This window comes from Saccostrea cucullata, unplaced genomic scaffold (assembly GCF_032062105.1).
Source record: "Saccostrea cucullata isolate Sc308-1 unplaced genomic scaffold, CSIRO_AGI_Scuc_v1 ctg250, whole genome shotgun sequence".
Classification (NCBI taxonomy): Eukaryota; Metazoa; Mollusca; class Bivalvia; order Ostreida; family Ostreidae; genus Saccostrea; species Saccostrea cuccullata.
Genome location: NW_026925488.1, coordinates 195,291 through 220,507, shown reverse-complemented (window position 1 = coordinate 220,507; position 25,217 = coordinate 195,291). Strand labels below are relative to the sequence as shown.

The 25,217-nt window shown below is 34.1% G+C and overlaps 4 protein-coding genes across 5 annotated transcripts in view; 2 read left to right on the top strand and 2 right to left on the bottom strand.

Moving 5' to 3' along the window:
- The window catches only part of LOC134268984 (alpha-aminoadipic semialdehyde synthase, mitochondrial-like), a 28,204-nt gene extending 27,795 nt beyond the window's left edge, over window positions 1-409 (bottom strand). Inside the window, 1 exon segment of the mRNA XM_062751210.1 lies at window positions 287-409. The gene's annotated coding sequence lies outside the window, so the exon portion shown is untranslated.
- A 2,167-nt stretch (window positions 410-2,576) lies between these two features.
- On the top strand, window positions 2,577-6,499 carry LOC134268975 (uncharacterized). The gene is made up of 11 exons (XM_062751202.1): window positions 2,577-2,685; window positions 2,937-4,210; window positions 4,314-4,401; window positions 4,520-4,570; window positions 4,666-4,779; window positions 4,880-4,993; window positions 5,102-5,212; window positions 5,325-5,435; window positions 5,689-5,772; window positions 6,076-6,163; window positions 6,400-6,499. The coding sequence occupies exons 1-11, from the start codon at window positions 2,625-2,627 to the stop codon at window positions 6,497-6,499; spliced, it is 2,196 nt and encodes a 731-aa protein (XP_062607186.1). The 5' UTR covers window positions 2,577-2,624.
- Window positions 6,500-8,446: 1,947 nt separating this feature from the next.
- Window positions 8,447-15,548, bottom strand: LOC134268983 (dol-P-Man:Man(7)GlcNAc(2)-PP-Dol alpha-1,6-mannosyltransferase-like). Its single transcript, XM_062751208.1, has 10 exons — window positions 15,444-15,548; window positions 12,684-12,835; window positions 12,285-12,417; window positions 11,460-11,633; window positions 10,945-11,139; window positions 10,536-10,639; window positions 10,091-10,317; window positions 9,835-10,004; window positions 9,552-9,627; window positions 8,447-9,011 (listed from the first exon to the last, which is right to left on the bottom strand). Exons 1-10 carry the CDS (start codon window positions 15,493-15,495, stop codon window positions 8,777-8,779), a joined length of 1,518 nt encoding a protein of 505 aa, XP_062607192.1. The 5' UTR covers window positions 15,496-15,548; the 3' UTR covers window positions 8,447-8,776.
- On the top strand, window positions 15,538-24,922 carry LOC134268982 (uncharacterized). 2 transcript variants are annotated; one of them, XM_062751206.1, is made up of 10 exons: window positions 15,538-15,660; window positions 16,737-16,846; window positions 17,165-17,918; window positions 18,265-18,440; window positions 18,757-18,900; window positions 19,815-20,103; window positions 20,196-20,326; window positions 21,355-21,491; window positions 22,766-22,855; window positions 23,536-24,922. In XM_062751206.1, the coding sequence occupies exons 2-10, from the start codon at window positions 16,748-16,750 to the stop codon at window positions 23,726-23,728; spliced, it is 2,013 nt and encodes a 670-aa protein (XP_062607190.1). In that variant the 5' UTR covers window positions 15,538-15,660; window positions 16,737-16,747; the 3' UTR covers window positions 23,729-24,922. The 2 variants fall into 2 exon arrangements, with proteins under 2 accessions (XP_062607190.1, XP_062607191.1); XM_062751207.1 differs by lacking the exon at window positions 15,538-15,660 and adding an exon at window positions 15,683-15,848.
- The last annotated feature ends 295 nt before the right edge of the window (window positions 24,923-25,217 follow it).

Below are 25,217 nucleotides of genomic sequence, written 5' to 3'. Positions count from 1 at the left end.
CCCCGTGGAGAGCCTCAAATTTCATGTTGAATCGATTTTCCATAGTAATATCACAATTTCATTAGAAGAGTATATCTTGCAGTTAGACTGCTATCTTTGTTTTATCGATTAAAATTTTCATGAACTAAAGAATTTCGGAGAGAAAGGGGGAGAACGAGGAAGACCGAAAAATAAGTCAATGGTGAATGGTGCTATTTTTTCCGTAGCCATGAGTTAAATTTTAAAGAAAAAGCACCAGAAAAAGAGAATTATTTAAAAAAGCTTAAATATAAAACGATAAACTTACACTGACTTATAAAGGTTGGCTTTTCCCTCTCAATTTGACCTCGTTACATGAAGAATTGCGTTTCTGTCTGCAGAACCCTATTTTGTAAACATGTCCGATTTTGCCAACCAATCAAAACGCACTTTAAAGCACACCCCTCAATAGCAAGGTGAATATTGAAGGACATAGCTATTTTTAGACTTTAGGAGCGGATTCATCAGATTTTATTTGTACAAAACAATGGGGATGGAGTGGGTTGGCATCGACTCGTTTTGACTATATATTAGTCTATATAACTATATATGTAAGTAACTAATTTCAGGCACGTAAAAAGCAATCTCCTTTTAATGGTGGGGGGGGGGGGGCACAGTAATGTACATTTTCAGTTGGGGGCACTATTAATTTGCATGATTAATATTACCATAATATTCCTCAATTGTCAAGCAATAAAAAAAGAGAAAAGAAATACATAGCAGCCGTATTTTCTAAAGTAATTTATATCGGCAAAATTATAATTGGGGGGGGGGGGGGGGGCCCCTCGGGACCTCCGTGCCCCGGTCCCCATTGCCATGTGTTTATAGACGGACTTTATTCATTCAACAAAACACACGTTTACCGACTATATACTGGGTGTGTATAGTGGCGGGGGTGGGAACGCATGTAGCCGTATCACAGGGGGTGGGGGGGGGGGGGGGGGGCAACTGGTTCTTTTTTCCAGACATAACTTTTAACTATAGAAAATGATCATTGAAAGTCGGATTCGACCCTCCATTTTATATGTTGGTGTATGCCGGACCTTCACTCTCAATACTTAAGAAATCACTGTCTAGTACGTTAGTCTACATGTATAGTATGCCAGGGCATCAACAATAGTGGGAAACATGGGATATAATTTGCATAACGGGCGAAGCCCGTTATGCATAAATCATCCCATGTTTCCTACTACTGTTAATGTCCCTGACATACTATACTAACTAGACAGTGATTCCTTATATTTCTATTTCATTGTGAAATAAAATTGTATATTTAGACTTTAAAAATGTAGACAAAGATTCAAGTAATAGTAAGATCATATGAAGAGAAATCTTCGTCATGAAGAATGGGCGTTTTGTTATAAATATGACATTTTCAATATGAAAAGAAAAACAAGACACGAGCATTTTTTACATTTTGAAGAACTTTGAGTTCTGGATCTCGTTTGTTAACCAACGATTAACTTATGATACTTCCATTGCCCCTATGTTATAGGCATTTTACATAAATGATGTTCATGAACATAAGTTGAAACTGTCCATGTCCCTATAAGGCTTCAAGCACAATGTACCAGTATTTGTCAAATAGTACCATTTTCCACACAATCATTTTTAAAATATCTATTTGAATAAGCTGGATATTTAATATTATTCATGTACATTTATAATAAAATTTATGTATATGTCGGAGATCTTTTCATTTCCCTGTTGCTTTTTCCCCAATTGTCAAACATGTTAAACATTGGTAATTTTTTTTTTAAAAAGCGGAATGAACTCCAAAACCGAGGGGTAATATTTATTTTAATACCCAACGAAAGATCTTTTTTTCACAATCTAAGAAATAATCATGTGAAATGTGTGGTTCCAAATACAGATCATAAGTTATGGACAATTTTGTGGACAAAGAGATATAGTTATACCGACAGAGGAACAAAGCAAACACTACTAGTATATCGTGTGCCACGACAATTTATACATAGCACTTTTACATTGTTAAAGTAGATGAAAGATTAATGTATAGTGTAAAGTCAATTAAATATGATTTAAGTCAGTATAACATGTATAAGTCAATTGGAACTAATTAAGATTCTAATGTGATAGTTTTGTTTTGCAAAATATATGGCGCTTCGTATTGAATCATTTGATATTTGAAAACGCTTTACGTAATGTGCAAAAAATTCTAGTCTGTTTTTAGCATTATTTTTAGCGGAAAATATTCCAAGAAGAATTAGAGAATTTTTTCATCAGATTATCATTTGAATGTATTATTCACCCCTTTCCCACCCCACCTGTATTCAGATCCTTAATCATATGTTTATGTCTGTTGAAATATTTTACATTTAAAATTAATTCAATGTTGTTCCTCAATCTTTAATGACCGAGTCAAAACAAAATTAACGATTAAAAGAGATTAAGGTAGTAAGGTTCTTTAAGCCAAATAAAAATTTATTGAAGAATTTAAAGCACATTTGAAAATTAACATTAGCATCGAAAGGCGAATGTCTCAATGTTCAGTAAAGAAAGTAAAATTCAAAACACTAACGACCTCTCGGTTATCTAGAACAGCCAGGAAAGAGAGATGACAAATTGTGAATTTGATATCCGTCATGGATGGTGCAACAACGATATTGGTTCTATTTCTTATCTTCCTTCCATTTTACACACATGGTAAGGCATTCTGAGTCACTCTGATCGATGTATTAACAATTTGTTTCATAAATTTAAACTTTGTAATGACAGAATCACATTTTTGCTCAAGTATACATCGTACATGCACTGTTTGAAAAACAAATCGTCGCTTGGGTTGCTCCAGTAATTACTCAGTAATAATGAAGGTAGAGATATTGGATAAACGAAATCTTATTTAAATAAAGTAACAGAGAAGCTGTTAGTGAAGATATAAATTCAAACTATTTCAGGCATCATGGACAACAGAGGAACAAAATTTGTGATTGGTTTTATGGAGAATTTCCAGGCAGCGCATTTCAGCGAAATTTTCATCACTACAGCAAAGACCCAATCTGTGTTCGTCAATGTAACAAGTCCGCGTTGGCACAATCCAAAAATTGACATTTCATTTGATGTCACTTCAGGTATTGTCAAACAAGTTAACATTTCTAGTTCGCTTAGAATGAGTGGTACCTCTCTCAGTTCAAAAGGGTTGCTAATTGAAGCATCCAATGAAATTGTGGTATATGGCTTCAACAAAGAACCTTTTTCAAATGACGCTTTCCTTGCAATTCCATGTGATGCCATTGGCACCGAGTACTTTGTTACGACATACTTACCATCCTTTTTCGAATCAGAAATCTTGATTGTTGGTGTTTCAAATGCAACATCTCTAGGTATCAAACTCAGCACAACCTTTGGGTCAGTAGTAACATTTCAGGGTAGCAATTTCAGTAAAAGTCAATGGATAAACATTAGTATCGACGCATTTGACACTCTGCAATTGCAGAGCACAGATGATATCACGGGGACGTACGTTATAGCAGACAAACCCGTGTCTGTCTTCAGTGGGAACGTATTAACAGCAATAAGCAATGGCACAGCGGACCACATTGCAGAACAACATATATCTACTGATAAATGGGGAAAGACGTTTGCGACTGTTCCAATACCGGGTCGCATTGTTGGAGACTTTTTCAGATTTGTGGCATCAGAGCACGACACGATAGTTCAAATTCAGGGACTGGACAATTCCACAGCAAGCACAGACACATTTGTTCTTCAAGAACCCGGACAATGGGCTCAGAGACATTTCAGTTCTTCTTTCTATGCATTAATTACGTCAGACAAACCAATCTATGTTGTTCAATATTCTCTAAGTCAAATGAATCGTAACATGGCTGACCCCTCGATGATAATAATCCCACCCATGGAACTGTTTTCTGCGAACTATGTGTTCACGACACCAAAAAGCGCTACAGGCTCTTATGACAGTTACTTTATGTTTGTGGTCAAAAAAGTAGATTTGGATGGCCTGAGAATTAATGGTCTTCCTCTCAACACATCTGAAGTTTATGAGTTCCCGGGCGGGGATTTTTTGGGAGGATATCTTTCGTTGGCTGAAGGTACCTACGACGTCCGCCATATTTCACCTATCTGTGTGTTTGGAGGAGTTCTCTATGGGAAAGGATGGTTTGAGACGTATGGGTTTCCAACTGGAATGAGACTGACTTCCATTAATACAGTAAAGTACCAAACAATTTTTAATGAAGCCAATAAAAATATACATGTAGATTTTTTTGTCTCTTATCAGATCATTTATAGAAATATTTACAATTCTTGTTAAGCCCTGTATAATTGTCCCTTCCTCTCATGGAGACGGACTGGACAACGACTGTGACCGAAAGATCGACGAAGAAATAGATAACGGTCAAGGTATCATTGATTCTTACAAAAGATTGGCCTCCAGACAAATCATCTATTATGTTTTGCTGTATTGCTGTGATGTTTTCAACATTGATTGAAGATTTACATTTATTTCTGTGTTTGTCAGATGACGATGGCGATGGTTTGATAGATGAAGACTGTGCAGAGGCTTATCAAGGTAGATGATCTAGCAACACGATGAAAATTAAGACATCTAACAACTGTAATTAATAAGGGGGTATTGTAAGTTTCAATTAATACTTTATATTTTAGACAGGCCATGTTTTGCAACACCATGCTTCAATGGGGGAACGTGCACCGAGAACGGGACTAACTATGCGTGCACGTGTATCAGTGGTTATGACTCGGCGTCAGACTGTCGACTACGTAAGTTATAATGAAACCAAGTATAGTTTGATACGCTTTAAAAGATTGGATTTGTTTTCAAGATACACTTTGATATTAATGTTGATATTTAATTTCTTAGAGATCGACTATTGCCGCAGGAATCCCTGCCCCCATACAAAGATATGCTCTCCTCACCTTGGGGGATTCACATGCATCTGCAAAGCAGGCTTCACCGGGACTCACTGTTCTACAGGTAATAAATGTAAAATGAAACAAATTTATGTTTAAAGATATTGGTATAAAATTAATGTGTGTAAACAGTAAATCAGTCAAATAACATATTAATTTCATATTTTATCAGATATTGATGAATGCGCTAGCTCTCCATGCATTCATGGAAAATGCACGGATTACGTGAACGGGTATAGCTGTCGGTGTAACATGGGGTACTCTGGAATCAACTGTGAAATAGGTAAAACAGCAACTACACAATCAGCTTAACAAGAGGTAACTGCTGGATATACGCCTATCATGAGATTTGTTGAAATACAATTTTATGTATATTGTCTATTTTTGTATTGCAGACACAAATGAATGTGCTAGTTCCCCTTGTATCCATGGTAACTGTACCGATGACGTCAATGGTTTTACTTGTTCCTGTGACAATGGTTTCACTGGGAAAACATGTTCCATTTGTATGGTCATATTAGCAAGAAAGGTTTCTTATCAGAATCACACTTTTCAAAGATTTTGAATTTAATTACATTCGACCAGTTACCCCGAAATACCTGACGTTTTCCAGGATTTTTTTCGGCATAATTTTGATATTTTAGGTGCCAGGAAAATATTTAAAAAATAGCAAAAAAGCCTGGAAAACGTCATGTATTTCTAACTTTTTATCAGTTTGTTAGGAAAAAAAATTACAGATGTCTCCACACTTAATTTTAGATACTTCAAGCACAGACTGTTTGTCATCCAGATGTGAGCTGATTCAGTGTTCCATATTTAATTTTACTTCAGGCTGCTATTATGGTAAGGAAATATGCATATAAATGATTTCAGATTCTAAAAAGAAAATGATTTCGGATAATCTAAAAAAAAAAAGTTGTCTACATTTTGAAATACAATAGTAACGGTCCTGGAGAGGGTGAACAAAATTTGAGCTCCAAAGACTTCAAATTTTATTCATGTACATGTATAGCATGTCTAATATAAATTAGATATATAAAATTTTAATTATGTGGTTTTTTTTTCTTTTAAATACTGGTATAATCACAAATCACAATTAAGACAAAAATAAACGATGAATTAACTTTTTTGTTTTTGCCATTTCAGCTTTAATCTCGTGTCTAATCTCAGCTTTGGTTCTGGCGACATTTTCCTTCTGCATTATTTTTTGTTATGGCATAAAAAAGAGAAAACGGTAACTAATGCAACTATATGAGACATTCCTTGACCAAAATTTTCAAGCAACTTGATTATGAAAGAGTACATAAAGGATATACAACACACACACACACACACACACACACACACACAAAATGATTCATTGATTGTACACATATTATTTTGACTGATTTTAAATACACAAATATATTAAGAAATCCAAACTATTCTTTGGAGACATTATTTCAAATTCTTATAAAATTTCATTTTCAGGAAGTCAGTGCCACCTCCATTTCCATTTGAGGACACTACCTTGGGAGAAACAAAGAAAAGATTTAATTTCCATATTGTCCATCAACATGAAAATCTATGACTAGAACATCAAAATCTTAATAAACATAAAATCTGTTATGGATGCATTGTATTTTTCTTTTTCCCTGTAAATTGGGAATTTTTCTCAATCCTCTAAACTCTTGAATTCAGATTACAAAATTCATTGGGCAGAGAACACTGTTGAAATTTTGTATGAAATATATTGAGTCAAGTTTGTGACAAAGAAAATCAAAGTTATATAGATTGTGAGATTCTGTACATAAACAGGTGGAGTTTTCTGGATGAATTTAAAACAAGAGTCCTATGGGTCACAAGACTCACCTGTGTAACTGGCCATGCTGTTTTTCACACGATTTCCCTGTAGTAATACCTATTGAGGCCCCACCCTAATCCAGGGGGCCATAATTTGAGCAGCTTTATTTATCTGCAACTGTTTGCCTGAAACTGTTTGACAAAATGCAAAATTTTGGTCAAAGTTTTTGAAAATAATTATTCTGCCAGGAAAAAAAGTTAACCCAGTAAATACATGTTTCAATTGATTTCACTTAGAATTATGACACTGGAATAAATTGTGTTAATTTTAAAGTCTCATAATCTGAACTTTGTATTCAATGTTGTCCAATAATGATACAAACAAGAAGTGGTCACCACTGAGGACAAAGACCCAAGATTAATATTACAAATCCATTTATTTGTACCAATGAAATATCACAATATGGCACTGTAACAAAAATCTTTTGTCATCATTTAATAAAAAACAACACACTGGGGACTTGTATAAAACACTATTAATCCTAATTCACACTTAATCTGAACATTCACCACAATCAAAAGGAAATTCAAAAAAATTACACAAAATGTATCATTCATTTGACTAGACAAAAAATTCACAATATCAAATACACAGTCATATATATAAACAAGACAAACCTCTTGACTTTCAAAATTAAAGATTTCTCCTATTTTTAAATCAAACCAAATTTTTTCTCAAACTTGAGAGTTCTAAGAGAAGAACCAAGCGATACCCAAGATATAAAGATTTGGTTGAGAATTCCATCTCACCTTGAAATAACCATGGTACATGTATTTGCGAAATTAAGAAATCTGTTTTTAGATCCAAAATTTTAAGTTTTGCAATGTTTATGAATTAAAATATTCTTTTTCATGTAGTATACGTGTTTTAAAGAAATGGGGAAGTGCATTAATTATAACATTTATTGCTGTTGCAGTGTACAGTCATCCAAATTTCATGAATATTTGTTTATTCCAATGTCAAAAACCGATGCACAGAATTATGTATCTTAGTGCATAAAAATCTAGGAATTTCAAAATTAAATAATATTTCCAAGAATTAAACATTTGGTTGAGAATTCTATCTCACCTTGGTTTATGAATTAAAAATTCTATTTCATGCAAAATGTCTTATTTTCAAATATTTCATTTGGACATCCTTTTCATCAAACCATGCATAACTGATATCAAACTGACAAAAATCTCTCAATGATGGTTTCCCAACAAAGATGGAACATTTTTGAAGAGATGTAGATCAAACAAACACTGAACAAACTTTAACCACTTAAGATCAAACTTTGAAAACTACAAAAATATTAACAACCTCCTCAATGCCCCAAAAAATTAATACAATCAAACTCTAATTCAATGCACTCTTTTAAAAAGTTGTCAAAATTATGAAAACAAACCAAAAAATATATAAAAACTCTATCACAATTTGTAATACCCTAGAGATAAAATGGCGCAAAAAAATCTGTCAGGATCTTTGTAATACATTAGGCACCTAAATGTACATATAACTTATTGGAATGTATTCAAGACTGTATTGATTAAATGAAAGATTTATCTAAATTATCTGTGTACTTGAAAATGTACATAATACATGTATAGTGTGCTGTACTATAACAATTCATTTATTCACAATGTTTGTGTACATTTTAACAATAAAAGGAAATTTGAAAATAAAGAAAATGCAATTCATTTATTCACAATGTTTGTGTACATTTTAACAATAAAAGGAAATTTGAAAATAAACAAAATGCTCAAAAATTGAAAGTTTCATATTTTACAGGCATTTTGGAGTATGTAAATTGGAATGGTGAATTGTATTAAGATCTATCAAACTCTTAATACCACTGAATACATATAATATTTGGTCACTTATTATTAATACCATATGTAAACAATATTGCACATTTAAATAAACAAATACATCCTAGGGCTAGCAAATTCTGGTGTGTTTTGGGTATCTATCAGAGAGCTGGGAGTTCACTGTATTAATTAAATTCCCTAGAAGTTCTAGCCGTCAGCTAGCTTTCAGGTACAAATTTCTTTTTAAGATCCAAATTTTGGGCTTAGTGGTCACAACAATGGGGGGTACAGATCTAACATCCACTCGGAGTGTATCAAATCCGTCAATCTTTGCTATAACGGAATGTGTGCTCTGGTAAAACTGAAGAATGTCGTCATCGCTGACAAAGAGGTGAGAGAAATCCAGCATCTCCTGAGAGCCTGGTAGAAGGTCCTCTGTCTTATTGTATCTACAATGTACAGTGCTGTGTTTAACTACAGGCAAAAAATCAAAGATGTCAAATATGCAAATATATAGTGAAGTTAAATGCATGTTGGTGTATATAACTCCCCTAACCCCAAATAAATGGAGGACATGGAGAGCCCTTTACTGAATTAATAAAACGAAATGGAAAGTAGTGTAATGTACGTATTTCTATCTTATTAAAATTGATTAATCCAACATTCAATATTAATCATCTTTCCATTGTTGTTAGTTTTCCTGATTTTTCTTTTTGTTAGAAGTGGATATTTCAATGTGAATCTTTATACAGGTCAAGGTTGTAATGTCACTGACCTACTTCCTCTAAAGTCATGAACCCCTGAGCACAATTTTTTAAAAAATATTTTGAAACTGACAATCAAAAGATTCTGAAGCATTTTTATTTTTTACCACACTGACACTTGGACACATCTAGTAAACAAATTTACAAAAGATTTGCTCAAAATTTGAAAATGTAGATCTATTTAGATTTTCATTTCACAAAAAGAACAGTTGAATTATAACTTGCCTCCATTTTGGGTTGATCTGTGTAAATCTAGTGACACCAGTCTGGGCAGCTGCTACATCAATGTGAAGATTGATGGCTACAAATTACAGGAAATTTTTTTTAAAAAAGATAATAATTACTATATTTTTTCACTATTAAATTATAAAATGCCAAAAAAAATTATGATTTTAATTCTCACTGATTGTCAAAGGAATTTGAATCCAAGTGCTCAAGACAGGCTAAAGTAGTGAAAAGGCAAACTTGAACACTATGAAATTTTATTAAGCAATATTCTTGACTGTACCTATATATGGTTTCTCCAACTGGTGGAGTTTCTGCATGGCCTGTCCCCCGGGGTAGTTCTGGTGAGAGACAAACAGAAATACTGTGGTGCATGTGATGTTTCCCAAAATGTGGCACACAGCGGCAAGAGCCACCAGTTTCTTAAACCAGGACTTGGAGCTGTCAGCCAACCTACGAAAGGTCATAACCTTGAGTAATACAATATAGGTCAAAACATCTAAATTCTTAATATTGTATCGATGAACAGTTTTACTCACATCTTTGAAACAGCAGATGCAGCCACAACATTGAAGATTGGTATCACATAAATGATGAATCGTAACTCCTTATGAGGCAGGTTAGAGTATAGCAATATATAACCAATGGCAGGAATTAGAAGAGGTCGAAGGTGAGGGTTCAAGGTTATTCCTATGGGAACTAAAAAGAAACTCATGGACAGAGCCCTGGGAAGAGCAGATGTGAAATACCACATAAACGGCTCTGTCTGTTAGCAGTTAAGGATCACATTGAAATGAAAAATTGCAGTTTTTTTCTAGATCATTAAAAGTAACTGTGTTGATGCTTCTAAAAGAATATATAGTTGTCTAATTTTGACATTAAAATCTGGTTATCCTGGGATTTAGCTGTGACAAGACATGATACATGTATGTTTTATTCTGTCATGCTTTACATTCCTAACTGTATCAGATTAAATAAGGATACACCCCACTGAGAGCTTTTGTTCTCGACCGTATTGAACCACAGAACTTCTCCTTCAGGCCACAGCCAGCGTCTCCAGAAAAAACTATCCACCAGGACTGTCAGACCTGATAAACAAAATAGTTATGGAAAAAGTTAATAGAGTTAGAGGCAGCAGACCTCCACAAACAGTAAATGATAATCATGCAGGTTTGAAAATCATCAATTCATGAAAATTTTTACAATGAAAAATTGCATTGGCAACAGTGCATGTCAAAAAATTTGACTGATGCACTTATATTGCCATGAATATATAAATTAGAATTTTTAAATACAGCATGAATTATCCATGTGAAAATTAATGTTTCGGTCAAATTAAGAGATACATGTATGGATCAAATTAATACCGGTGCATATTTTGTACTGTACTAACTTAGTAAAAGGATTCCTGCTGGAATAACATGCTTTAAAAATTCAGTGAAACTGAGCCTCTTGGAGAAGAGTTCTGCAGCGAGAATCAGGCCCAGAAATACAGCTAGTTCCGATCGGAAAATAATGATGGCAGCACCCGATATCCATAGAAATTGTCCATGGTTCTGATTTATCCAGGCCGCTATTGCAAACAACACTGTAATGAATAAAGCAAAGCTCAGTAAAGCTATCTGATTTATATACTAGGAGAATATAATTTTCCAGCAGCACATGTAACACCTTCAAACAGGTGCCACGAAAGAAGTGTAGATCTTGATATATCTTGGATCTCACTCGAACATGTCTGTTGTGCAAAGAAAATGTTCACACAGTTTTCAAAATGTATGCATCACATTATGGTATTTAAAAAGGTAACCAGAATAGAATATTTAATGTCTTTATACATTGACTGTCTCTTCAATCTGAAAACTTTTGTATTTAACTTTTCAACTGATGATGAGAATAAGTCTACTTTACCTAAAACAAGAGCGAATGTGTTGGGTAATGGTCTTGACATATAGAATATAAAATGGAACTGTGTGGCTGTTATAATGAACAACCATCTCTTGACACCCGGGCCAAAGCGGTACTTGATGGCATTACCAAATGCCGACAGCGCAGCAAGCACATAAAGACCTAAAGCAATTCTGACTGAAATATAAAAAAATATTTTTAAATTTATCTGAGTAATTATAAATGACATATATAAGGTATATTTCACCCAAGGCTGATATAGATATCAGAGACTTTATACAAAGATGTGGTGCATATTAAATGTAACATACCGAAAACCAACTTTTATTCGAGATGACTTTATTTCGCGATTTACAGGGATTAAACTAGCTCGCAACGATTAATTTTTGCAATCACGCTTTTTTTTATCTGTTGTTAATAGACAAAGAGACTTTAAAGACTGGTTCGCAGCAAGAAATATTTCCGATGACAAGGCTCTCGTGAATTTTGCAAAAATTTCTCCCAAGCGAATAAAAGTTGGTTTACAGTACTTCTTCATTCTGGTTAGAAATTTTATGAATGAGATGAAAAATGCACATTATAATGGATGAAAACGCTCTTTTATTTATCAATTTAGCTCCGTATACAGTGAAACCTGTCTAATCCAACATGCATTGGGAAACATAATCTTCTGTTGGAATAAACAGGGTGTCGGATTGGACAGTGTTAAAAACAAGGAAAATACTGAAATGGGAAAGAAATTAAACATCAGAATTTACAGCATGTCAGATTATTCAGGTGTCGGATTAGACAGTTTTCACTGTATATGCTTTTGCTAAATCCCCATACCTAGATATTGTGATATAAATTTTGACAGCTTCAGACACTGACAGAGGAACACCGCGGGATATGTTGTCACAGCAAGAACAAGGGGCCCAAGGAAGGTTCTAGGGACTACACCGGGGAATTCTAAATGGTCATACTATAAAAGAAGTTAGAGGTTAATCATGTTATACAAAGTAACAAGTTAATGTAAGCCAGATAGATTAGTCTTCAATTTAACAAATAAACAATGAAGTTGTAGAACATTTTGTATTGTAAATCACTAATCTTATCTAGTTTTGATTTTACAGATCTTTCTTAAAGTCTTCAACATATTTTTTTCCTTGACTATACAATAAAACTTCTACATGCAAAGAAAATAGACATCTATATCCATCATACATACAAAACACTGGCCGGGATTACCTGATCGATGTTGATGCCGTGATATAGGATGTCATGGACTGCCTGTATGTTAAAGCTCTCCTCTACTTTGGTGAACGGACAGACCACAATGTGTAGAAGCATGACCGCCCCCGCCAGGGACTCTACTGATGGCCATCGCATGGTTCTCAAACCTGATGTATTTAGAGTTTCAGATTTAAGACTGTTATATATATATGCATGTAAATACTTGTTATAGTGAATAAAATTATTTTTTTTTTTTATTTTAATTTATATTTTAATGCATGCATAATCGCTTTCACAAAGTGAATTTTGATTTTTTCCCCAGGCAGCTATAAAATTCTAATGTATATATACTAGCTATTTGTATATAAAAAATCCATGGTTCTCTAATTTTGAAATATTTTACACATCTGGCACAATTATCCTCTGATTTCTCTATATACATGTATATGTACTTTAAATCAAGTTTTTATTTAACATATAATGATAAAATAGCTGTGAATTTTATTCAGAATGTAAAAAAAAGTTAGTCAACAGATCACTTTTCTACAACCACTGAAGCAAATAATGCAAAGAAATTATCCAAAATCAAATAGTTTTCCACAATGTCTACATGGTATTTACCATGTTTACTGTTACAACAACAACAACACAATAAAAAAGTCAAATTCTGGATGCAAAGACCAGACTGAAACTTTATTGCTTTCAACATGTTAAAAGGAATGAAATTGTTAATATAAGAGGCAAGTCCAAAGTTTATACAATGATTGATTAGTATCATTAAAAATTCAGCACACCATGAATTAAATTATCAAATTTGAGATATATATGCCTCAGTGCACAAACATAGAGAATATCTTGAACATGCAGTTCTTAAAGCAATGAACTTGTGTATTTGTTTATAGTAGCTAGGATATATAAAAGCATCAAACACTTTAAAGTATTTGCCAATTTTAATTTTTGCTTTTTAAAACAACAACAACAAAACAAAAAAAACCCAATGTTCAAATATCTACAGGTTAATTTTCTTTGTATGTAATTTAAATAACCACATTATTAAAACAATATCTACATGTATATGAACATGATAATTGGTATCTGTACATAAAATAGTTATGGAAGCATTGCACATGAAAGATAAAAATTATCATGCAGCAATGTTTCAGTGGCTGTGCAGTGTCATCTGCAGAACAGACTTTTATTGAAGATTAAAAAAGATAAAAATTATTGATTTGTAGTTTTTACAACATCATTTTCTAACATGATGAATCGATTACTGCATCTTCTTGAGAGAGTTGGAGTTATAAAAGTTTTGGGGCTATATAAAACATACAGGCACATGCACTCTCTCGCTAACATGATGAGTTTGCACAACACGCTGTCACAGTGTTGCACTTTCACACAACACGCTATCTTGCTAACAGGATTTCAAGCAACACACGCCTTCATGCTAATTAACACACAACAAGCAGTCACTAGTTTTGTGTTCGCGTGACGGCGAGTTGTGCGAACTCTTATAAGTGCGACAGCGTTTATGTGAACTCATATATATGTTATTGTTAGTAGGACAGTGTGTTGTGCAAACTCCTGTGAGTGTGATAGTGTGTAGTGGCAACGGGTTCATTCGCCCGATCTACCTGTTCGCGGGAGTCCGTTCGTGCAGAGTCCATTCGCCCCAAATATTTTTCGCCCAATATCTTGTTCGCCCTATATGTGGTTCACCCAATACTTACATTTACTTGTATATATAATTAAACTCATATGAATTAAAAAATAACAAATATCATATTTTCTATCTATTTCCTTTACGAACTTTGGATATTTTTTCTCAAATTCTGATACAAGGAACAATGAATATTTAGTCTTAATTAATTTTTGATTTAATTCTTATGTTTTTGAATGACTTAGTGTTTGCACTATAGTTAATTAGATGATTAATATCAATGTTAATTAGGGGGGTACATCCGTGTTATTTTTATGAATTGCACTATGTTTTGAAAACATTTAATAGTTTAAAGGACTGAGACGTTAATAGGTCCATTATAAGACTAAACAGCAGATGTTGAAGGTTTTACGTTTTAAGAGTCTCCCTTTGATCTCAAGAAATAATTTATATTAAGAAGATGGAAGATGAAAATTCAACATTCTACTATCAATCATGGCAGAGATCAACCCCCCATGTGACAAAACGCATAACGTCTGTCGGTCTGTTTTATTTCGAATGTACCAAAAATTTGGAAAGAAAATAAATTCATTAGATTTTATTCTACATTAAATGAGGGCGAACGGACCCTGTGCGAACAAGTTTTAGGGCAAGTGGACTCTGGGCGAACGGAAAATTGGGCGAACAGGAAATCGGGCGAATGAACATGGAACCGTGTGTAGTTTAATATGTTGCGTTGGAGAGTTGTGTGTTATCACGACAGCGTGTTCTGCAAACCCTTGTAAGCCCAATAGCGTGTTGTGAGAACTTGTGTTAGTGATGTGACAGCATGTTTTGCGAACTCGTGTTAGCGCGACAGCGTGTTGTTCAATGTTGCGATGGCGATTTCAGTTGTGTGTTAGCGTGACGGCATTGTGTGTTTGCGCGACGGCGTGTTTTCCTAAAAGCACTGTTGATTGAGCTTTAGCAAATGGTCCCATCAGGACACCATTATCTGACATCTCCGCCATGCATGCAACCATGCATGCATGCAAATTGCTAAATCAGCAAATAATTAACGCTTTGAATAAATATAGCGATAAATAAACACAAGGAAACAAATAAAAAGTGCTTACTGTGTAAGACAAAATCTTTTAAATCACCATACCAAGGAAACAAGCAAGACATAGCACATTTTTGGCATGATATCGATCACAGCAACAGGTAAAACTAACTTCCGGTTGTGTACACAAATTTTGTGACGTTTTACGCAAGTGCCTTCGTGGACTTAGAAAATGAAGAGGTTGTTGCGACAATATTTTTGACAAATTACCCTCGACTACATTATGACACGTATGTTTGTTTATGCAAACTAAAATTTGAAAAGCAAAGCAAGGAACAAGCAAATGCGCTGTTTATAAAAATTAATATTCTTGAATATTTCGAAATAAACAGACTTCGGGTTTGAGAAAATTTAGAAATGTGAATGAAGTGTTTTGTAAAAAATTAACTTAATGTTGACTGAGAAAAGGTTGTTTCAGGTAAGACAATGTATTATTGTAATAATGAACATTTACAAGAAGGTGATACTGCTTTTAACATGTAGATATGTACGTACACGGTGTAGAAATGATATTATCCTGTTATCAGTTGTTTATTGTCCCTCTCAAGAATTTTTCACACATGTGGAGAGGCCACCAGTGACTTAATGCAGGTGGAGAGCAGAAAATTTTGTCCTATACTTGCCATGACACCTATAGCCATTGAGCAGTGAGGGATCTTTTTCGTACCTCCAGCACCTACTGCGACATTGGACCTCGTTTAATATTCGGTCTCATCCGAAGGATGATCTCCAAGTCCCATTGTGGGATTCAAACCATATATGACATATGGATCAACTCCTTTGCGACTCTAGAGCACATGGCATTAGAATTAAAGCTAGTTATACTAGTAAACGTTAACATTTACCGGTATTTAGAAATGCATTCTAAGCATCATTGCAAAACACAACATTTATATATGTGTCTACTGTGGATTGAATCATTATTGTTTATCAGCATGATCAGGGGACCAATGTTCGTGGCTTTTGTGGGTAACCCTGACCCATGAATTTACATCCTCATGAACGATATATTTATATACAAACATTTGCATTATTATCCATTAAAAGTTAAATATTAATTGTGGAATAGAATTTGTTACCAACGAAATTACATCCCCACAAACCAGAAAATAAATTGACTATTCATGAACAGTGACCCCCACAAATAAAAATGATTCCACAGTATTCTGTTTGTGGAAAAAGAATGGATAGGGATCCTTATGCATACAACTGTGTTTATTTGATTCAAATAACATTAAAAAGGACATGAATGTAGGAACTATTGTCTTTGTTTTGTTCTTATTTATTTTTCCTTTTTCATTTGAAGTTGTTTGAAGAATGGGCAACTATGAGACTCATGATTTGGCCCCAGTTAGAGATGATGAAAGAAAAGAGTTGAATTTGAGTAGGAGAATTACATACAAACAGTATTGCAAGGTAAGAATTTTAGAACATGTAGAGGAAAACCTTGAAGTACATGTAGATTGGAGTGTAGAAATTCTTTTTACCCCACACAGGACTTCACTTGCAAGTCCAAGGGTTTTCAATGACACATAAAACCGTATCAACTTAATTTTATTTGAGGATAAAAATGACACAATTCAAATTTTTACTTTGCAAATTAATTTTGATTCATATTAAAAAACAGAAATTTATCTACTTATAGTTTGCTAAATGTATTTTTATTAATGAAATACTATGAATTCATGTAACACATTATCTACAGATTGATCTAGATTTATTTTTCCAATAAAGCATGTGAGGGGTATTTTCCATGAGGGCTGCTTGACTGAGATTCCTTGGAACATCAGGGACTCCATTTCTCTGTATGAGCGGATGACAGTTGCCTTCAATGCCATCCCTGAGATCCCCCCAGAAATGCCCCTCAGGCTGCCCCACCTACACACCATTGATCTCAGTCACAATGTATTAGAGACATTACCAGAGAGCTTTGGTTTACAATTTCATCTCCGAACATTGATCCTACGCAACAATAGACTGAAATCTCTACCAGAATCATTTGTACATCTAGTCAAACTAGAAAAAATAGATTTATCTAACAATTTGCTCAAGGAATTACCCCAGGATATTGGAAATATGGAAGCTATTCAGAAACTAAACGTGAGTGGTAATAAACTTCGACAGCTTCCTCTGTCGCTTGGTGCTTCCACAACCCTAGTCTTACTAATGGCTCAACAAAATCGACTTTATGAACCACCACAAGCTATCTGTGATGAAGGGTCAGATGTGACCTTAAATTTTCTACGTAAGCTTTACAAAAACAGTAAACCAGTTCATGAAAAAAGACCTTTGACCCCATTGAATGAGTTTCCTCGAGTCCGAGGGAATCAGTTACACAGTGCCGTCCCTAACCCTCACTCTGCCAACATGCAGTACATCCAATCTCAGACACACACAACTAACACCCCCAGCCGGATCAAAACCCCCCTCCTTCCACCTCTAGGAGCCAGCTCTTTGGAATCGGATGTTCTGAAAGATAGAGTTGTAGGTTTGTAGCATATCAGACTCAGAGATTGCTGAATAAAGTTGCTTCTGCTATATTATAACAATGGTATTACCATTAATGCTTTAAAAATTTGGACTGCACTGATTGAGACTCCAGTGATTAAAATTTTTGTGACCCATAATGGTGCAAGAAATTTTTCCAAATAAAGAAGAGTAATGCCCATTCTGTTTAGAAGAAAAAGATTATTTTTCTGGTTTGATGAAATGTTTATGTCTCAACACAGATTTGACATTTATTGAAAGAGTTATTTTATTGTTAGTACTATAATTCTAATTATAGAATCTTCCTCATGAATACTTCTCAATATACATGTAATTTGCTTCTTTAGGTTTGCTGTATGGTGCAGCTATTGGTGATGCTCTGGGGCTTGCCACTCGAGGAATGAGTAGAGATGAGTGCTCATTTTACTATGACACTGAAGACATAGATTACACACAGATTCTACAAGACAGGCAGCGAGTTCTATGGCGCCCTGGGGACTGGACATCAAACTTTGATTCCATGGTAATGATAAACTACCATAGAGACTGTGATAAATACAAAATTGATCTACAATTTTAGCCATCTTGAAAGTTTCAGTGGAATGAAAGAAGGATCCAGGGAAGAAATGCTCAAAATGAGGCATTGTATTTTAGCTTGCCTGGAAATTTCAAGTTCATCATTTAAATGTCATACATACAAGTGTGCATGTTTTTTATTGATATAGTGTGTAATCCACGTTTCTTCCTCTCTGACATTCAAGAGATTTTATAACTTACGTGTAAATTTCCATTAAAGAGCAGTGCATCCCCAATTTGAAAAATTCAGTTCATTTTTTCAGTTACTGGTGCTTGACTCTATCTTGGCTTGGGCTGGAGTAGTGGATGAACTGGACTTTGCCAAGCGGTTAAAAGAATGGAGTGAGAAAGGATACCCTGAGCTGGGGGACACAGAGGGGATCGTACTAAGTTCTACCATCAAAAAGGTGAGGAGGCACAGAAAGGGTAGTACTAAGTCCTTCCATCAAAAAGATTAGGGGACATACTTAATCCTACTGTCAAAAACATAAGGGGGCACTGAGGGGGGGGGGGTACTAAGTCTGACCATCAAAAAGGTGAGGAGGCACTGAAAGGGTATTACTAAGTCCTTCAATCAAAAAGATTAGGGGACATACTTAGTCCTACTATCAAAAACATAAAGGGGTACTGAGGGGGGGATACTAAGTCCTACCATCAAAAAGGTGAGGGTGCACTGAGGGAATTGTACTGAGTCCTTCCATTAAATGGTAAAGAGGACATTAAATGGATCATCTCACTAGGTTCTGCCAATGAAAAGGTGTGGGCAATTAAAATAAAGGAAAGAGAATGTGTAAATATGTAAGTGTACATTTGTAATATATCACAATGTCTATGATCATGGAATTTAAGGTTATTTAAAATTCCATTCAAAGAGTTTGAAATTGACTATGATTTGAAGTTACATATACATAGATATGTACAACAAAACAGAGGAATATATACAGAATTGAGTACTGTAAATCACTTTATTTTCGCATAATTACGCAAGACACTGTGCTTGCGAAAATTTAATTCTCGCGTATAATAGTATTCCCTAAGAATGTAGAGAGCAATAACCACAATTCGCGAAAATTTTGTCTCGTTAAGAGTCAATGACTATCTCGCGAAAATAAGTTGTCGCGAAAATTTAGTGATCTACAGTAATCAGTGTGAATTTATGATTCTGACGTAGATAGGTTGTTGCTCTTTATTTCTTTCCTGTTATGTTTTTTTATTAAATAATTTCGAAATTAAAAAGAAAATTGAAATTTATATATTTGATAGATGTTAATCTTTAACTTTGTATGATGTTAACAATGACAATATGAAACATGTCCTTTAGTTACTGGTTGAGAGAGACTTCACAGAGAATCCTCATTCAGTGGCTACTAGAGTTTACCTCCAAGAACTGGACACCCCAGCATCAGAACAGAATGGCTACCTGGTGAGTGAGGATGAGAGGTCCAGTATAAGCAGCATCTCCAGCAGTATAAGCAGTATGAGCAGTGACCGCAGTCCTCGTAGTCCTTGTAAGCGTCTACTACACAGCGTCAGCTCCGAGTCCGAATTTGATGTGGGGTGTGATCAGCCTGGAGTGGATAACGGAGCCATTGTCAGAACGGCCATTCTGGGTATTGAAACATACTATCAGTTTGTATTTAGTTTTACAATAATAAGCTTTGGGGGAAAACCCAATAATTTCCTCGATCCTTTTACCTGACAGGTGTCCCTAATTTCTTTGATTTGACTGAGGTACAGAACAATACACTGAGGATCACCAAGTCCACCCACCCCAGTCCCCTGTCACAGGCTGCCTGCTGTGTCATATCCGTCATCATAGCCTGTATGTTTCAGGTACAAAAACAGGTGTCATTACAACAATGTGCGAAAAAAGGATAACATAGCAGAAATATACATGTACCAGTACATGATTTTTGTTTATATCCATAAAATTATTTTATGCTTAGTGAAGGCAAATGTGAAACAGGTTTTTCTTTCTCTTTTTGTTTTACTATACATGGTAAAAGAACATGTTTGTGTTTATTTTTCCCAAAATCATTATATCATGTTTAGGATAAAAGATTTTTTTATTTTTGTTGGCAATTTACATTATGGAGCAAAGAGTAGGATTTTGCATCATGGTTAAAAAAACAATGAAAAAAGTCACTTCATTCAAATAGAATTTATATACAGCTAAGGGTGAAACGTTTAAAAAAGCAGTAAACGAAACGGTACACTTTCATTGGATTTTTATGGCTACTCAATGAAACTCGAATAATCAATTCTTTCACTTTAATATAAGTATGAGCTGTTATTACAAATTTATTGTTGGTCAAAAAGAATTTGAGGCGCATTAAATTCATTCACTTACGACCTCGTCACCCAACTGCTTGGTTTATTTGGTTACCGGACGTAGAAAAAATAATTGTAAAGATGGATCTCTTAATCTCGAAAAAAGTAAAACAGGACCTGCTGAATGTATTGAAACTTTTCAAAGACTTGTGAAAAATGTATTATATTTATTTAATCAAAATATATCAAGTTTTATATTTCAAGTGTCGTAAAACATCGCTAGTATTAGCAACTCGGAAATCGGAATTAATGTTAGCCCTTCAATATGTTTCCAGGTTTAGATTGTTGCTTATCAAATGGCCAAAGACGGTGTTTCTTTTGTAAATTATGAAATAAAACAATTTTTTTTGTGTTAAACTTTATTTCTGATAGACATTGATAATGACCTTCGTGTAAACGTTTACTCAAACTGTAAACGTTTAGAGCATATAATCGAAACGTCGCCGTTTACACGTGTAATCGATTCGCCCTTATATACAGCACAGTTTGCCTCCAAATGAAAAAAAAAAACTTTATTAAACCCTTTACAGGGAAAGAATGAAATGCAGACATCCAAAGAAATAGAGGAAATCATAACAATAGCGCGAGATCAAGGTAGAAAACTCCTGGTGACCAATGAGGAGAAGGCTGATTTTGAATACTACTGCAGTTTACAGGACCTAGACAGGTAAAGGTGAATAAGAGTATTACATACTAAGTTTACAGGATCTAGACAGGTAAAGGTGAATAAGAGTATTACATACTAAGTTTTCAGGATCTAGACAGGTAAAGGTGAATAAGAGTATTACATACTAAGTTTACAGGATCTAGTCAGGTAAAGGTGAATAAGAGTATTACATACTAAGTTTTCAGGATCTAGACAGGTAAAGGTGAATAAGAGTATTACATACTAAGTTTACAGGATCTAGACAGGTAAAGGTGAATAAGAGTATTACATACTAAGTTTACAGGATCTAGACAGGTAAAGGTGAATAAGAGTATTACATACTAAGTTTACAGGATCTAGTCAGGTAAAGGTGAATAAGAGTATTACATACTAAGTTTACAGGATCTAGTCAGGTAAAGGTGAATAAGAGTATTACATACTAAGTTTACAGGATCTAGTCAGGTAAAGGTGAATAAGAGTATTACATACTAAGTTTACAGGATCTAGACAGGTAAAGGTGAATAAGAGTATTACTTATACAGTTTACAGGACCTAGACAGGTCAAGGTGAATAATAGAATCACATATTAAGTTTACAGGATCTAGACAAGTAAAGATGTATACAAGTAATACATTTCAGTTTTTAGGACCTACACAGGTTTAGGTGTGAATTGCATTAGTTTGAATTTTTTTGGGTCAACATTCTTGGGTAAGTATAAAATTTTGTTGGTTCAAGTGTATGTTATTTCATAGGTAACTTGTATACTCAGACAATTCAATGAATAGATATATTGACAAAATAATTGTTTGAGTGAGATGGAAATTAGTGGATAAGTGTGAACCACAAAATCTTGGACCCTCACAAACAATGCTTACACTGTACTTTATTTTACATGAGCTAAAGAGGTAAATATGACTTTGAGCACTACTGTAGTTTACAGGACCTAAGCAGGTTAAAGGGATTTTGAGTACAAGTGTACAAGAGCTAAAACCTCCTCTGTAGTACTCTTGATTCCTTCATACTACTCCCACTACGTGATCAATAGGTGAAAATCACAGTAAGTAAGACCATTCAACAGGGGGTGCTTATTCCTCCTACGCGAGTAATCCTACTCTGAAATATCCATGGGTTCATATGCTACTCTCTGTAAATAGTTTGTTTGTTGTAAAGATGTTTGAGATTGATCATTTTTTGTTATCTTCACTTTTTTGATACAAACAGAAAATCTTGATATTCATATAAATCTATGCAATGATTTTTACACATATGTTTAGTGTTTACTTTGTATTATTCAGGTTGGATGTGAATGAGTATGGTAAGATGTCCTATTGTATGAAGCCCCTGGGGGCTGCTCTTATATGTCTGAGGTCCAGGGAATCCTTCAAGTAAGTTCAACCTTACTCTTTGTGAACTCTTAACAGATATGAAATTCAAAGTATATCTATATTTTTAAAATGATTTTCATAATTTTACATTTATACATCTATTGATACAAAATTCTTTAAAGGTCTGTTTTGTCTAAGGGAGCCCACTCTAACATGATCTCACCTGTGATTTTTCAAAAATCATGCTTTTGTTATAGAACCATTTCACTCTTAGTTTGGACTTTCAGAAAGGCGTGGCATCCTCGGCGCTACATGTTTAATGCCTGCTAAATGGCGAATAGATTCTCATTGGTTAAGAAATTAATATCATCAGGAACTTTAAATTGTTGTTGACAATGATAAGACGACTTAAGCTCCACCTCTGTGCAGGATGAAACATTGTAATTGGTTATTTGAACCACTAACTGGCATTTGCCCGAATATCTATCCCATGTATATTTCAAAAGTGAAGGAAAGCTGTGTAAATTTCAGAAGCTAATTATGTAACATTGAGAATGCCATGCCTTATTGAAAGTCCAAACTAAGTGTGAAATGGTTCTAATGCTATGCTTTATGGTAGGGATTTCCAAAAGTCTAAAAATAAAAATGTATAGCTGGGTATAAAATTTAAAAGGAATTAGCAGCACAGTCCAAACAGGTACAAGTAGCCAGTAATTTGATATGTACATTATTTTCAACAGAGATTGCATGATGAGGCTTATCCTGGCTGCAGGAGATTCCAACAGCAATTGCTGTGTAGCTGGGGCCATCTTGGGGTCAAAGGTCGGATTCTCTCGCCTTCCAAAACACTGGGTTCATGGACTAAGAAAGAAACAGACCGCTTGGCTAAATGTCAAGGTCAACCTATTGCTAGACATGATAGGACTTCCTTGACTTCATGAGGGACATAACCTTGTTATTGCTTTACTCGACCTTCCATGACACCATTTTTTTTTACGAATGGTATCTTAATGATGTTTTTTATTATAGTGTGCAAAATTAGGGAGATTGTTATGTACCTTGAGTATGATCAAATGTTTTGACCATGGATTTACAAGGGTCATATTTCTGTAGTTTATGACAAGGCTATATTAGCCCTTGTTATGTAGATGTTTGACCTATGGCAGGGCATTGTTGTTATACACCTGTGTATAGTAAATTCATGTCATGAAAACTCGAATTGAAACAAAAAATTAATGAATAGTTAACATAATTAGATTCCACCTTGTAAAGTCAAACACTTGCCAACAGTTTCAAATATTTGGAAAATAAATTACATTGACCTATTCTCCTCTGAAATAGTTCTTTTTTTGTTAATGATCTCATCGTTTTATCATAAAATAGATAAAGGTTTGTATAATGAATGGGAAATGCAATTTGAACTGTTACAATACTTGTTCATGAATTGAAGTGTTATATTATTCATAGTCAAATTAAAGTGATCTATATTAAGACCCCAGGATCTTGTAAAAAAAAGTTTTTAATAGTCCTGATATGTACATTTTTTCCGTATTGGAATTCAATCTTAAAGGTTCATTAACATATTGTTAATTGAGTATAATGCTGTACCATATGTGCTTCCTTCTGCAAGGTCTATTGCAAGTATACATTTTGTGCTTTTGTGGTTACACATAATGTGATTCTGATATTATTACTAAATAATTTTGTTTTCTTATTACCAGCTAAATGACTTTATACATTTGTTACATTGAGTTTAGGTTCAAGTTGCATTGTTATTTATACGTATTATTTATTTTCCATTATATAGAATTTCAGATACATGATTATGTAGCATAATCAAATAAAAAGTCCTCAAGCCTAATGAAATCTATGTACAAGAAAAGAGACCTTTTTCAATACGTAATTAATATATATTTCGTTTCTTTATATCTTTCTATTTTATTGCCGGTGATTTATTTTTTGAAATTGATGATTTAATATTGATGATATAAGACATCTATGGAGTGTGTTCAGGCCATTAGCTGAGATTTATTTTTCTAGTTTGAGGATTAATAATATAATGAATTTTAATGAATTTTGAATACCATTTCCTTCAACACAAATCCATTCTGTCATACTTTTTTTATCCACTCTGTTTATATTCTGTATTTCTTTAATTTATCATGGAATTGAAAAACCATCTGTGATTTATTTATCTATTCTTTGAGAAATAAATTATAAAAGATACTTGAAAACACATTTGTATTATCTGTTTAAAACCTTTACTTCTCAGTACTGCAATATATAGTCCCCCCCCCCCCCCCCCAAAAAAAAAAAATCAGTATGAATATATATGATAAATGAAGTGAAAATGAGAATGGACAAAATTATAGTGTCAAAGGTTAAAGATGAAAAAATTAGGACACATTCCACTCTTACATAT